The sequence below is a fragment of the Dysidea avara genome, chromosome 1, assembly GCF_963678975.1.
Source record: "Dysidea avara chromosome 1, odDysAvar1.4, whole genome shotgun sequence".
Lineage (NCBI taxonomy): Eukaryota > Metazoa > Porifera > Demospongiae > Dictyoceratida > Dysideidae > Dysidea > Dysidea avara.
Genome location: NC_089272.1, coordinates 52,398,973 through 52,415,658, shown reverse-complemented (window position 1 = coordinate 52,415,658; position 16,686 = coordinate 52,398,973). Strand labels below are relative to the sequence as shown.

The following is a 16,686-nucleotide window of genomic DNA, read 5'->3' as shown; positions in this document are numbered from 1 at the left end:
TTCAGAAATTTGACATTTACATAAGATTTCCCAAGGCAAGGACACATGGCATGCAGTGAGATTTCCAGGATCATTTCAGGGGCGGATCCAGAGTTTGGAAAGAGGGGGGGCACCTTTCTGAAAAACAGTTGAAGACCAAAAAAACTTCCTGAAAACCAGTTGAAGACCAAAAAAAAAAAAAAAAAGGTCACGACAATAATAGCTAGTTATCCTTACAACTATATCACGTCTGTTATGTAAAATAAAATCCTATTTATAGCTTCATAGGTAAGCTACACTGCCTCATGAACATTGTGACTGCTTTATTAGAGTAATTGACTGCTCTATTAGAGTATCTCGATCTTGTATGCAATTTCTTGAAGGGGGGGGGGCATTTGCCCCAAATGCCCCATCCTGGATCCGCCATTGCATTTCCTACATTATTCAGAAATTTGACATCGATTTTACATGAGATTTCATAAGTCAAGGACACATGGTGTTTAGTGAGATTTCCTATAATTATGTGACCAGATTTGACAAAACCAGGCTTCCACACACATCCAGATTTGTGACTCTGAAGGACCACAACTCAATGTAGGAAGAAGCCATCACTTTCAAACTTTGACTTGTTACTCCATAATGCACTGTAAGAAATAATAGTGCAATAGCATAAAGAGTGGTAAAGTTATTTATAAGTGGTTAAAGTCAATGAATTGGATGTGTAGTTGTCAGAAATTTGACATTTACAGGTAATTTTTTGATATATCTGTCTAGCTTGATCTTTGAAATTGCATCCCAAAACATGTGACACCTTAAAATATATATCATCTGTACATGTGTATTCTGTCCCATCATGAAGTATACCTGTGGATTACAGTAGTTTGAATTCATGATCAATAGAATGAACATGCTCTACATTGACTTGACCATAGCCACATGCCAGTTGTATCCATTATTATTACACACAATACCGTCATGCATATGCATGCAATGTATACTGGTTGTGATGTACACAATGCTCTTGCAACAAATTACATGAATGGAACACTAGGATGAAACGTCAAAGTTTACACCATAATAACAATGTTGGATAATACACTGTTCTTGCTCAACAGGATGAAAAATCTTATACATTGATAGAGCAGCACTTTGAAAGCTTGATGGACCACCAATCAATACCAGACAATCAGACTTGGCTGCAATGATGCGTTGCAGTTGAGCAACAATGACAGGGTTAACAACATCTTCAAAAATGTTTTCAAATTTATTTATAGACCAACTTTCATTATAGACAGATGTAACAAATGCTTTGTACAGTAAGTTCACATTCTCATTTGGTGATTGTCTGTATCGGATAGTACCAAAGTCTCCCAAGTCAATGGCTAACGTCCTACTCCATGTTGGATGAACATTGAAGTGCTGTTTAAGTTTTTCTGCACACTCCATCATGTAGTGAACCACGTCTTCTTTATTGTGGCTATATCTAGGCCTTAACACCTTTTCAGTTCTGACCATAACACCAAAGTATTTTTCACCATTGGGATTGGTTTTCTTTAAATATGTTTCACTCAGTTGTATCATACTTGTGCTAGGCAGTAAGCCGACCTCGAATATTTTGCTGTGACTCTGTTCTTCTTTTGCATCAAGGTTATCCCGATGTTTAGTTATTCCTTGCCAGAGAGCAATAATCACAGTGACATCATTGGGAGCATAACTTCCCAATACATGATGGGTAAATGTTTGCATTGGCATAGGAGTGGTGCTACTAAACACAATATTCACTTCACGTATGAAATGAAACCCAAGGTTTTTGAAGAACTTTATTGCTTGCACAGGAAGTTTTGTTTTGTCATTCATTTGAGTACCTTCTATCCTGTCAGGATTAGTAACAATACTAACAAATCCATCATTGTATTCTGAGTGACCAGCTGCATGACTACACCTCTTTCCACATGGTAAAACAAGAATTGTGTTTTTGGGGCTGCCTGTTAAGAACTCTTCCCATGTTACCAGCTCAGCATGTCCATACTTAGTTGATTGTCTGTTATAAAAATCCCTATCATAAAGATCACTAAATGCCATAGGATTAGGATCTCCCTTTACAAAAGGAAAGAAATCAAATGTTTCATTAGAAATGTAGGGCTCAACAACTTTCATGTTAACGGTACTTGCCCAGTATTGGAGACTATAGAGGTTCCTGATAGCTGCTGTTTGTTGCTCCATTACTCTGAATGGCAGTATGTATCCCTGTGTATTTTTTGACCCTATGTGCAATTTTGAATTGAAGTGTAGATTATGAGATGAATGCTTGGTAGAAGTTCTTTCTGCTTGCCATCTTCTGGCTTCACCATGAATAGATATCTCTTCTCTTCTGACTTCCCCATATGTCATAGAGTCATCTTGAATATAATAAATAACACCAATTAGCATACTCAGGAAGATGATGAAGGGAACAATGTAAATGATTCTTAGTCTAGTTGAAAACATAACACTCCCTCACTTTCCTATAAGGAAATAAATTTTATTTCTGGAAACAGTTAAACAAATTAAATACAACAATATATGGAAACTGAGCATGCCAAAATACAAAGGATCAAGGCAGCATAAACAAATGAGTTAATAACAATTAACAAAGATTCAAAGGGGAAGAAAGTGACAAATTTAACTGCATTGTCAGTTCACACATGCATGAACCCTTCAAACAGAAAACTGATTATCTTACCACAGGCCAAAGTATATAGTGGCACTCTAAAGCCCTCTAAATACTGGAATTGTCAGTTGAATGTTGCGTTTTACTACAAGCTGAGCCATGAGGCTTCAAAATACTCCACTATGCATTTGCGTGCACCACAGTTATGCAACCAAAGTGGATTTCTAGAAATTTGTACGGTGTACTGGGAATGCTCTGGCAACTGGCCAGCTGGTTTATAAAGCTTGATACTTGGACAGCTAGGTGCACAGATGTCGTCTACGTATGTGTATTTATTTCAATTCGACTGCATCAGGAGGCTATGAGATTCCTACATTTAGACTGGAGTCTCCATACAACCTGCTCTGGTGACAACCATTGCCCACTCCCCCTGCAACCATTCACATAGGTACAGTCATGAGAAGTTGCTGTTCATCATGGTAACGCCAGTGGTTATAGCTTAAAGCTAGTTGGCTGCATCCATGGTGAAAACCCGACAACTTAAGATATGTATAGCTACCAGAGTAAAATCTTTAACAATCATACATATCCCAATTTATTCATGTGTATTTGCCAACCACTTCCATAATTTGGTCACATTTTGAACATACGTTCATGTAGCAGGCTTATTAACTTATAGGGGCGGCTTCAGAAAATCTTGTTTGGGTTAAAATATGTTAGGGGTAAATTGTGCAGGATATAAACAAGTCCATGAATTTGAAATAGCAATTATTAATAACCAAATGGTCAGAGTGCATCTGTTGGTCATCACTTGTATAGATCCATACCATCTAATGTCCTGTGGGCAGAGAAAATAATTCTACCCAATTCTGCGACGATGGAATGGTTGAATAAATGTTGCCAATGGGTTGGAACCTCATGCACCACCTGAGAAATCCAATTAAAATCATCTACAAAATTGGATATCTTGGTTTCCATCCATCTCAACAAGTGTAAGTGGATAGCAGTACACTTACTGGATTACTTATTGACTTGTCACAATTAAATCCATGATAAAGATGTCTTTGATGGTGAGTAGTAGCTACAACAACTGTCTGGAGTAATTGACTGCCGCTGTGCTCCTGTTCAGGCTCCTCTGGTCTCCAATTGTCTACTGCTTTGTTTCATGCACAAATAGCTACTAGTGAAAACATCTTGGTGAATAAAAAAGTAATATTGTATTCTGAAATACATACATATTGAGACTCTCGTACCATGACAAAAAATTTTGACATTAGTAAAATTTGACGAATCCACACTTCTCCAGAAGAAAAAAACATTGACAAATTAAAAGTTGATGAAATGCTTGGACTGGCTAAACCACTCTAAAATATAATACTGATTGTCTCGCGTGCTATTACATGTACAAACTCATGAGTATGAAGTAGGAGATTCACATGACCCTCTCACTGTGGCTGTCAAACAAATGAATGGGCAAGACACAATTTTAGGGCACGTTTCCCAAAGAATATCTGTCTCTTGCAATGCTTTCATGCGACATGGTGGTATCACTCAGTGCACTGCGAAGGTACAACATAGATTTTATCCAGAGTGGACTTGAACTGTCTTGCAAGTTGTGGTTCATGATCACTCAGTTCATTCCAGCAATTTGTAAAAAGGTTTGTGCCATACTATCCACAACTACATTTTCTGTAGATAAGTAAACATCCATGGTTGAAGAAGAGGCAATGGCAATAAGAAAGTTGTAAGAGCCACAGTGGGTCTGAGTCTCGACCTTTATCTCTACCAGTACTCTGCTCAGATGTATCAGTGTTGTATGTGGTGAGAAAATACAACCTCAACCCCATCTGTGGTGCAAAATAGCATTGTGGTAGAAGTTGTTTGTTCTCTCTACCTAAAAAGTGACAGAAGAAATTTAATGAAGAAGCTATTGTTAGGGACCCGCCAATTATGCTGCATAATAATGAGCATAATAGGTGCCTGAAACCATTGAACGTAATGCTAGCATAATAGGACACTTGTGCAAATTCTTGCTCATCAAAATATCAATATACTCTAATAGAACAATCAGGTACATGACTGTTCTATTAGAGTATATCATTTTTCTGTGACAGGCATTTTGACAAGCAAGGATTTAGAGTCTGTGCTTCAGCAACTTACTATTTTCCCATAAAGTCCAAATTTACTAGAAAAACATGGGAACTGAGGTATAAATATTGAGCATAATTAGGCAAAATTTTGAGCAGTGCAGCATAGCATAATAGGTAAAATAATGAGCATAATCGGCAGATCCCTAGCTATTATTGTGGGAGAGAAGCTAACAGACATTGAGATAAATAAGCATAAAGGATCCTTAAGTCACAATTTCTAAGCTTCATTCGGCATTATTTCAATGCATGTTATGCACTGCAGCTGACCAGATCAATGAAAATAAACTAGCCTTCTGCAAATATCAAAGTCACTGGATACTTGTAACAACCACTGGATGTGATACTGGTGAAGTAAAGGTTTCATGAATCTATTTTTAGCTCCCTGGGCAAGGAATCTCTACATACTTTAATGAAACTGCTTTCTTCTGGAAACAAACGTTAGCCTTCACACAAGCAGAAATGCTCAAATAACTGTGGTGTTTTGTTATTGATATTGTTATTGCAATTGCTTATGGATTAAATCCAAGTGAATTTTATTTCTGACAGGAAGGAATAAGAGCCCACTTAGTAATTAAAAATGTTTCACCAGAAAATAGTTTTCACGGTTCCTGTGGAATAGATGATATGTATGTACATGCAGTTATAATGATATAATTATAGCTTTGTATACAGATGTTCTCTTTATTTTGTGTGTTTGATTGTCCAGTCGCATGTAAGGAAAAGTATTTAAATTGATCTTTTAATTGTGTTTGCACAACCACTGGATGCTGTGGTTAGGCATAACAATATACAGAAACCATTGGGAAACGGACGACCACGGACACAAAATCTATTGTCACCTAGATTCTAAAGGAGGTATCTGACCGAGTTTTTAAAGCAGCACTGGAAACTACATTGTTTTATTTCTACATCCTGTGATGTTTGTCTGCTGTAAATGCACTAAGCCAATATACGTATGAGCCACTAAAGTATAGAAGTAGTGACAAAAATGCTTTTTTGGAGACGAAATACACAGGCAACTGTTTGTTTTTCTTGTTTACTAGAGGTACGGTACAAGAACAAGTGCTATATACAATCAACTGGATAATATATCTGGGCTCGTTGAACACACCTAGGAACATGCTGTAAACTTACAGTGGAACCTTGATTATCTGAACACCGATTAATCGAACACTCGATTATCCAAACACTAAATTGACCGCTCAATTAGAGTATTTTGTCAATAGGTGTATGCTTTATTAGAGTAGTTGAGCTATACAAATATATGGATGTTCGATTTTACATACTATTCGATTATATGACACCCTTTCCCCCAATTAGTTTGGATAACTGAGGTTCCACTGTAGTTGGATGTCATGTCGATTTGGCACTTTCCTGCAAAGTGATTCACAGCAAAGCCTATTGTTAGGATTTGTTGGTATTCTTGAGCGATAATCTAACTCTGAACTTACGAATATCAGCTGTTAAAAGCCTTGTCTGGAAATTTTTCTAATTTCATGACCCTACAACTCAGGCATCTTTCATCCTATTCACAACAGATAACCATGAAACAACAGAGAAATCAATGTAGTTTCTTTCCACGTACAGAAAATTGGAACATACCATATAACTTGTCCAACTTGTTTCCTGCTTCTTTTTTGCGAGGCAACGCTTTAAATTTCCTTTTCGGAGATCCTTTATAAAATCGTTTAAATTATTTTTCAGTCGCCTAACTGTGGGCGCTGTCAACCAAAAGTCAGAGCATAGTATCGCAATGTGTCAGTTGTTCCACTGGCAGCAGCTCTTTCCCCAACTTTATAATGTTGCGTATCTGTCAAGTATAAAAATATCCACTTTTCTTTTCAGTCTTTGTGATGACCTATGTGTTAGCAGATGTGATAGCATCTGTTGGCACTTTATCCATATGGATCTGCAGATGATAAACAAAGTTGATTATTACTTTTTGATTTCTTGATACCTGTAAAGTACTGCAAAATTGACATTCTTTGTTCCTGTTAAAAGTCCAGTTGAAAGTTCAGTGTGTCATTTCACACTTCAATCGTTGCTATAATATATGCACACAGTGCACAAAATTAATACAAATAGTGGTGCTTATTTAGTAAAGGCTTGATGGATTAAATATTGACAACACCAACAATTCATCAAATTTTTGTCGATTTCCTGTTGTACGGTACACAATTTTGGGGTTTTGCGGGGGCATTGGCCACCCCTCAGTGGAATTATTTGTACATCAACATCAGTTTTAGCTGGTTGTCATGTAGCGTGGGCCAATCCAGTTGTTGTAACATGCTTGTAACACTCTGGTATTTTGAATAACAATTGATAGAGTGGTCAGACTAGTCTGGCGTTGCCAGAATGAGGGTCTGGTCTGTATCAATATTAGCACTTGTGCGGGCTGCAAGAATAGGCTACTCCAAATAAATTTTCTGTTTCTCGTCCGCGGACGGTCAATTTCCATTATGAAATTAACAGCTTTTCAAGTCATTCTTTACCTGGGTACAGCCATAGCAAACAGCCTAAAAACATTTTCAACTTGTACTTGATCTTATATGTTGCAGGAATTGCATCGGCAGGAATAACACAAACATGAATCTGTGCCAAAGTGATAGCACACTGAAACGTGAACTGACAACCTTACAAGATCGATTTTATGGAACCTGTACAGTATGCAAGAAAAACAAATAATGGAAGAATACAGAATAATGGAATCTTTGAGCTGGCTGTGATTGAAAATGGAAAACAGAATCTATTTAGAGTGGCCAGTATACACCAGACAGAATGCAAATTGATAAGGTTTCATATTCACAAGTGAAGTCATGATCTGTAGCAGGTATGAATCTAATAATGCAGTTATATTCAGAGAAGCACAAGGGATGTGCACAGCTGTTAATCACATTCCAGCTGCACAAGTCCTAGTATTGACAGACCGGACTATAGCTAGACCATCTTCCCGACCCAACACAAACTGAGAAGAAAAAGTGGTCTGGCCGAGCAATTTTTTTTGGGCACACATTCAACTTAGAAAATTTTCACACATTATTTTTTTCCGGATAATGTTGCACATGTAACACTGAATACTAATTTGGTCAAGATTCAGAGACTTAGTTCACAGGACCTCAATGTCGTGTTTTCCACCAGGTTGACAGCAGAAAAGAAGTGCGAAATGACTTTAGGGGAAAGGTGTTATCTCACCTTTGTTTCTCACAGGCTGCCTCAACTGATTTGTCAATGATGTCTCACATTTATAATACCTCGCAACACAGAGGTAGCTAGCCGGTGGTATTCACAGCTATTGATGAAACTGATTAGCATGTGAGTATGAAGCAGCTTGTGTTTGCTAAACAAATGGACCGAGGATTGATCTACCGTACTTGTCTGATTAAATTTAATAATGATGCCCGGTTCTCTCAGCAGCCAACACTGAGACCAGTTTGATGGTATGTGTCACAGGTATTATGAATTCTGGCACTAGATAACTGAAAAAGGGATAGTCACTACTTATGGTCCTATAAAACCAGTGACCGGGATCGAGATATTTGATCAACTATATTTATTATTATCTGAATAGGGGCCTTGATCACTTGACTTTAAGCCAAGTATATTGTTTTAGGTGCTTGTTTGCCTCTTTTGAGGATTCTTGATTGCTAAATTTAGTACAAACTCACTCCTTGATCGCTTGATTAAATTTTGATACCGGTTGCAGATGGTTCTACAGGAGTTATTGGTGTAGTGACTCTACCTTACTGACCAAGCAGCTGTGCTTTTGGTTGTGTGTTGACTTACTACTTGTTCAGAAAGAAATACGAAGGCATGATATGGAGGTCATTTGGGCTACATCTTGTCAAGAAACTTAATGTGGAGTCACATCCACCATTAAGTGCATTTGGTTTCTTTAGGAGCTACACCCACATTATATGCTACTGTCTGCATAGTATCATGTCCACTTAGGGAATTGTAGGCAACTAGTCTGTATGACGTCAAGCAAGGGTGCAATGGCCACCTAATACTCTTTGGTACTTGTAGCTACTCGTTTATTTCTCTTGCAGACAATTCTTCTGTTGGTAAAATGATGCTATGAATGTAGAACTAACTTGGAACTTGTGCCAAAATGACTATAATTTTAGCTCTTGATGCCCACTTGATTTACTCAATTTCACCAAATTTCTATTTGGGTTGGTGGGTCAACTGGATCAGCAGTACTAAACCATTTACAACCCTCACTTGCATTGTATACATCTGAAGGAAGGACTATCACATAAGTACTGTGGAACTTCACTCTCCACCATAAATTTAACCTTATAGTTGTTCCTATAGAATACAAGTTAAAAGACAGCCTCCTTGTAGCTATGAGTAAAGTTGGTCTCAAACTTCAAACTATCAAGTACATACAGGTTCCACTGGTTAATGTGTACATACCGTAATTCATTTATTTTCATGCAAAAACTTTTCGTGATAAAAATTTTCATGTAACAATATTTTCATATGATTTACGTGAATGACTGCTCTATTAGAGTAGTTTGATGTTATGCAAAAAAATTCTGTGTAAGAAATTTTCATACATGTAACAAGCACTTGCATACAAAAATTATTTTACAATGAAAAAAGCAAATTACAGTATACTATTCATGCACGAGGTCATTAAAAGTTCCAAGTGTGGTTGACTTATTACTGTTCCTATACAAGAGACTGTTATTTACATTTACAAAAGATATTGATCTATACCAAACCAGGAATTTGTTTTGTCATCTGTAAAAAGATGTCTTTGTTTAAGAGGTTAATAAACTACATTAAATGGGCCACCTATGGGACCCTGAATAAGTGGCCCTGTTAATGAGGTGGCCTTTAGTACTGCGACATAATGGCTAGTACACTATTTGCTGGGTAGAGATGAAACATACAATAAGTCAGAAATGACTGCAAGTGGAATTAAAAAAGCACAATTCCAGAAAAATAAGTGCAGCTTTGATAGATAAATTGGACATAAGTTAAAGAACTCTAGAAGAACAGTTACTCATGGTAAATTACATATGCATATCATGACAAGCAAAGAAAGCTTCCTTTATCTGATCAACTGTAGTATGTATGAAAATAAATTTTTTGTCATTTTGGCTTTCTGTTTAGTGTTGGGCTTAACGCCTGCTTACTTACTGGCCACTTTATTGACAGAATTTTACATTAGTTTCATCAGTTGGGTCGTGGCCGCTGGCCTTATTAATGAGGTGGCCACATCAACGAAAATCAAATCAATGAGAAATTATGGAAAATACATCTGGGCTTCATAGATGTGGCCACTATAATGAGGTGTAATGAGATGAAAGAAATGGAACCTAGTCAAGCAACGGGACCATGCAGACTCAGCAGCTATAGGGTGTCCGAGTGCTTTAAGCCAAGCTGACAAACTATTTTTAATGCTGGTCTGCTTACAACTAAATCCAAAGAAGCAAAATTTAGCAAATCGCTTTGGAATTTCAGCATCAACAGTTTCTTGAGTGTTTATTAAATTTGTTTTCTTCGTTTGGGTTTACTACTTTGCTGGCCACATTGATCTACAATTCAAAACACAATGCTGGCTTAACGTAAAGAACTGTATCCTCACACAACAACGATATTGGATGCAACAGAAATTAGAGTGAACTTTGTTACTGCAATCCCAAACCTACAGCAATTGCAAATCTACCAATATATTAATAGCACTCATTGCTATTAGCCCAGCTGGAAATGTCATTTTTGTTTCTTCACTCTACACTGGATGTATCTCTGACACTCAGTTAGTTGAGCGATCTGGATTTCTGAGCTTGCTGCAGAAAGATGATGAAGTGATGGCAGATCGTGTTTCACCATTGAATACTTGTTGCTGCCACTTGGTGTCAAGTTGAATATTCCACATTTTTTAAGTGAAAGAAATCAATGGAAGCAAGTGAGGTGGTTGAAACTCAGCAAATTGTATCTCTTCGCATTCACAATGAGAGAGCAATGCGTCGAGTCAGTTCGATATTCTCTCTAGTGTAATGTCTGCTCAGTTTCTTCCTCAGCTAATCAGATTTGGATGGTGTGTTGTCTTCTGACCAATTTTCAAAACCCTTTGATATCTTGTTGGGTACTCAATTATTTAAGTTAAATACCATCTAAATATTTTTTGAATCTGTGAGAATTACAAATGGTACAGATGCTCAATAGTTGATTAATAGTTTGTAGGGATGCCACAACATAGACATATGACATATGTCATGGTAGATTATGTCATGACATGTCACAACATAAGCAATTCTTAGTTTTGCAATACACTGATTTTACTTATGAAAATGATGTCTACAAAATATCAACTTAAATACTGGCAATATTTTAACAACTATGGCAATAACAACAACACTCCTCATACTTATTCGTCTTTTTCTCCTACCATCTAGTATGGACGATATCCGCAATGACGAAAATTGATGTCATAATTGATAAAATGGCCGTGTTAGTGTGGGGGCTTCAGAGACTTTAGCACACAGTATTTGAAATAAATGTCTATAGTTTTCTACACTTGGAACCACGAGATAATAAAGGTAAGAAGTAGTACACGTACCGTGACGAGGCAAAATGCGTTACAATAAGGAAAGCAGACCGAAAATTTTAAATTCGGACACAACTAGGCTTATTTGTATTGCATTATATACTATATGCCTCACCTTCGCCCTTTTTCGAATTTATAAACGCTATCATAGGGAAACACTATCTCGCCCAATACCTCCCTGTACAAAGTCCCCACACTAGCACGGCCATTTTGTTTTTCTGACGTCAGAAAACGTCATTGCGGATATCGTCCATTAAATACATTATAACAAATGACAAAAGTGTGCATTATTAAGAAATATTTATGTCATGACAAAGAAACCTGTATCACATCATGGAACTTTATGTCACGACATGTCGTATGTTATGACTATCGTGGCATCCCTACTATATATGGTAACACCATCCACACAACTTCATCTTTCAAACAAAACATGACTTTATTACTAGGATCAGGATCTATTTTCTTGTCCCACCCATTATCAATAAAAGCTATGACCCTACAGATATAAGTAAAAACTGTTCCATCAGTGTGGATAGCTAGTTAATATATAACAAATTGATTAGATAGCCAGTATAGCTAAGTACATTGACAACTAAATTCAATACAAGACATAGTACAAGGACAAAACTTAACCACAACACAGCAAATGCAGTAGCTCAGTAGCTGTAAGCTATCTCTACCACTAACGGTTGCACGTAATCACTCTTTGTCTTCAACTTAGATAGCCCCATAGCCATGCGACAACACAACCAAAACTTCAGCTCTGCTATATCTTAAGAGCTTCTGGAGCTTGTCCTTCTAAGGAAGCACTAGGAATATCCGCTTCCATCAACTCGGAAGCCATCAGTTGCAGCTATTCACAATAATTATTACTCGCTCGTAAGCCCCAATCAAAAAGGCGGCCAACTGCCGGGATACCATGGTTTAAATGAAGGCGTGGTTTTATTATTATTTGTGTAGTTGATCAAACATCTTCATCCCAGTCACAGGTTTTACAAGACCATAGGTAGTAACTATCCAGAATTCATAATCCCTGTGACACATGGCTACCATCAAACTGGTGTTGGCTGCTGAGAGAACCCGGAATCATCATTAAATTTAACGAGACAGGTATGGTAGATCAATCCTCAGTCCATTTAATTAGCAAACACAAGCTGCTTCATACTCAAAAAAAATAATGCGTGAAAATTTTCTAAGTTGAAAAGTGTGACCCCAAAAAAAATCGCTCTGGTCGACACTTAGTCTGGCGTAGACAGACCTTTTAAAAAATAAAAGAAGGTCTGGCTACGCCAGACTAGTCGACACTCGCATTGATATAATGATAGCCTAGAGCATAGTGACTTACGCATTATCCGTCTTTTTCACTTGACCACTGTGCGCGGGGTTGAGTGAGTAGAACTACGAAGTGATCATAATCACAGGTATACCGGCGCGAGTACCGGCGTGTCCTTCACCCCAACCTAACAATTATGCGGCTTGAAACTTACAGGGCGCCCGCCCTAGCCTTACTATGGCTGTTGTGATTCTGCGGTTACGGGGTGTGTACAGTGATCTACAGACTTTGCTGTGCGCGGCATTCAGTTTTCAACCGTTGACTGTGAATGAACTAGTGAACCCAGAGCCGGATCTTGTCTAGTAGCTCACTACCTGGCTTCTAGTTCGGTAAGTCGGCTGATGCAGGCTGATGAGGATGTCGACGTTAATATACTATTATTATATTATAATTATTACTGTGCAGCAATCAAAAGATTATAACGCACAGGTGTGATCATAAAAATTACTTAAGTTATTACAAAACTCATTAGGGGTAGAGGAATCAATTACATCAGCAGGGAGTTGGTTCCATAATTTGATGGCTGATGGGAAAAAGGAAAATTTGTATGCATCAATTAGAGTCATTGGTTGGCGATAGTAGCCACTCCTTAAACTTGAAAGTTTAGGGGTAACATCATCTGTAGGCACAATCAAATATCCGTTAATTATTTTGTAAAAAGTACTTAATTTAGCTTGGGTTCTTCTTGTCTGTAACAATGGTAGACTAAGAGAAGACAACATGTTAGTAACACTTGAATATCTTGAAAAGTCATTAAAGCAAAATCTAGCAGCAGTTCTCTGGATTGATTCTAGCTTGTTTATATTCAACAAGGTGTGGGGATCCCAAGCAGACGCAGCATATTTGATGATTGGACAAACCATAATCTTGAAACAATTACATTTAATGTGAGTAGGACATTCGTGTAAGTTGCGATACAAAAAGTTGTTTACTTGTTTGGCCTTGTTGGTAATCCTTTGGACATGCTCATTCCATGAAAGGTTGCTTGAACTTGTTACGCCAAGGTATTTGGTATGAGCAACTTAGGCAATAGGTACAGCTTCAATGCAGTAATTAAAGACAATGGGGTTTTTCTTATTGGTAATTCTCAAGAATTCACATTTGCTGGGGTTAAACTCCATCTGCTAGGTAATTGTATGTCTAATAAGGATTTAAAATTATTTACAGAATAAGTGTTAACTACAATATTATTGCAGACAAAGTGTTCCAATCAGTAATTAACACCATTGATATGTATGACTGCCGGAGCCTCCTGAAATATCATTAAGCCAGGTAATTTCTCATTCACAGAATTTGGGGCTTTCATGTGGTCATTTTTCATTGTTCATTAAACCGCTGCAAAGTGATTTTCTGTTTCCCGTAAAAAATTGAATTGCGGATGGGCAAAGAATTTAATTATATTCATTATGTACAAGCTAGCTAAACTTACAGTAGGCGGTGTAGAAGAATGACTCTGTGAAGATTGGACAGATCACTCACAACATCACGTAATTATACACAATAAGTATGTGTTCATGCATATGTTTGTGTCTGTCTGTGTATAACTTACTGGCTGGGACTTGAGGTTGTTGTTTTTGCTGTCCCTTTCAAGACATGCGTGGCCATCTTCGACAGCTTATCAACAGGATATGTGCGTCCATGCATGTGTGCATGTATGCCTGCCTGCATGTGTGCGTGTACGTGGGTTCCATGTCACACAATTCCTCCTGCTTGGTAGGGAGGAATTAGATCAGGTATCATGGTTATGATCTGTCTGCACATGTTGAGCTGGATCAACTTGGCAAAGGGAAAATGTGCTGGTGATGCTTCTGGTGTGCAGATGACAGAAGTAATCAGGTAACACTTGTAAGCATGGAAACGCACAATCCAGGTTGACGAGAATTTTGCTTGCATGCTCATCAGGTATCTACAGGTCCCATGCAGAAGCAAGCAGTTAGTGTGAATATCAATAACTGTTACAGTAAGAGACAAAGTTGTTTGCTTAAAGTTCTGAAACACATATTTGTAATGTAGTGCAGGTATAAACTCCTCAATTAGCTTAATGACCAAGAACGACAAAGTCAGGGTTTTCTGTCTTGGAAGAAACTTGTATTTCAGCAACTTATTCATTGCCTCTGCTCCATTATTTGTGTTAACAGCAGCATGATAGGTGTCATCTCTGTACGCTCGTGCCCATTTCTAAAAATCACAAAACATACTTAACAATACGTCAGCATATTGTGACTATATAGATGTGAAAGTCATGCAGCTATATGAAATGGAAATGGTGACTACATATATGTGACATACCTCAGAGATATTCAGCCATGTCGTAGTCAACCACTGACGGACATTGCTATTGCGATTCCACAAATTTGTAGCTTTTAAAACTGCTACGGCTGAGTCATAGTGATGATACCTTGAGAAATTGTTCCCTTCTTCAAATTCTTCAGGGTTAGCAGAAGGTGCCCAAGCTATTGCCCTGAGATGGTCCAATAGGATGTCTGCTTCAGAATTGCTTAGTCCATGCTTACTGGCTTTGACCCATCTTTCCCAGGCTTGCTCCCTATGAAAATCACATAGATACACAACAGTATCTGGAAATGCAGCTTCTAAGGTGGAAATTTCAGCTTCACTGTAATCTGTCATGAAGTACTTTGGAGCCCACCGAGGATTCCAGGATTTGAAGATAGAAAGAGCATTCTGTATGCTTTCTTTTGTTTCACCTTGGACAATAAACTCTGCTACAACACAGTAGCCAGTGTTTGTACGCACTGTTATAAAGAACAAAGGTAAATCATATTTGGTAGACTTGTATGTGGCATCGATCATGCTAACTGTATTGCCATACTTTATCAATAAGTCCTGTTGCCACGGTTCTTGGTGAACCCACAGTAGTTCAGTCCCATTTGAATTCTCATTGTCGATAGGTTTGGTGAATGGTTGAAAATGTATTTTCATTTCAGGTGATAATTTATGGTACTCGGCAGTTTTCATGGAAACATTTTCTTGATCAACTAAAGACAGTTTCAGGGTCTTTTGCGCTTGATTCATATGATTCCTTATGTCATCAAGAGTAGGGTAATACGCATGGTCATTGGGATCTGGGGTTCCACTTTTGCTCAAGTAGTGTAAAACATGATGCTTTAAGTGGCGCTTCATTTCAATTGGCTCTGAGACACCAGCCAACACAAGTTCATGAATCTTCTGAATCAACAAAGGATTAACTTTCTGAGAAAATGCAACAGATGCACCTGTGGGGTGTGTGTCATGGTGGGCTTCACTTGCAGGTAAACTAACAAAGTATTTGTCAATTGTACGCACTTCTGAAGCTGAGTTAGTTAGCTTATCTTTCAACTGTTGGAGGGCAGCTTCCTTGACTTTTCGCTCCTGTTTCTTAGTTAAGCTTTTAGAAGATAAACTTTCTAATATGTAAACTGGCACTGCACCCTATCTTTCTTGTGCTCTGCAGCTTAATGCGATCAGTTGTTGGCTGGTGAGGCTTAAAGTACTGCTTTCCATACTGACAGTGCAGCAAGCGCTTTTCACCTATGCTAAATGGTGTACTGTCCCAATTAACAGTGTAATGACCAACAGTGTGACTCCAAAACAACTTTACAACTTTTCCCTAAAACACAGATTGCTTATAACTTAGGCCACAGATAAGTGACTAATATAATAGTACCTGCAGGTTTTGGGCTACTTGTAATATCACCAGTCTCATCATCAGCTGTCACCTTGCTGCTTGTTCTAGTCCCGTACGAGGTCACAGTGTCTCTTCTGTGTCCTTCAAGTAGGGTCTCCACATCATCACTGTCCACTGGTCCTTCAAAATAAAAACCGCGTCTTTTCAATTGCCTAGCCCAGGGTGGTTTCTCTGTTTCAACTGACAACTCCATATCAAAACAGCGGGCAGCCCAGAAACCAGGTGCAAAACCACAATGAGAAATAAAATCGCAGGCGCTATAGCACGATAAATACACGAGTTTCCGTATACGGGGCATCAGATGATGTGAATAAATTGCATCCCGAT

At 38.0% G+C, this 16,686-nt stretch overlaps 1 protein-coding gene across 6 annotated transcripts; it reads right to left on the bottom strand.

Moving 5' to 3' along the window:
• Positions 1-885: 885 nt before the first annotated feature.
• Positions 886-16,639, bottom strand: LOC136268527 (uncharacterized). Of its 6 annotated transcripts, none has more exons than XM_066063912.1 (4): positions 12,687-12,824; positions 6,737-6,823; positions 6,382-6,688; positions 886-2,483 (listed from the first exon to the last, which is right to left on the bottom strand). In XM_066063912.1, exon 4 carries the CDS (start codon positions 2,464-2,466, stop codon positions 1,027-1,029), a length of 1,440 nt encoding a protein of 479 aa, XP_065919984.1. In that variant the 5' UTR covers positions 2,467-2,483; positions 6,382-6,688; positions 6,737-6,823; positions 12,687-12,824; the 3' UTR covers positions 886-1,026. The 6 variants fall into 6 exon arrangements, 4 of the variants coding, with proteins under 4 accessions (XP_065919984.1, XP_065919991.1, XP_065919975.1 ...); XR_010707022.1 differs by lacking the exons at positions 6,382-6,688; positions 6,737-6,823; positions 12,687-12,824 and adding exons at positions 14,224-14,852; positions 14,964-16,281; positions 16,339-16,639 and having other exon boundaries at positions 2,380-2,483; XM_066063919.1 differs by having other exon boundaries at positions 6,382-6,823.
• Positions 16,640-16,686: the final 47 nt, after the last annotated feature.

What these genes read in the sequence shown, in the direction of transcription:
- LOC136268527 (XM_066063903.1), bottom strand. Translation starts at nt 2,466, where the DNA reads ATGTTTTCAACTAGACTAAGAATCATTTACATTGTTCCCTTCATCATC.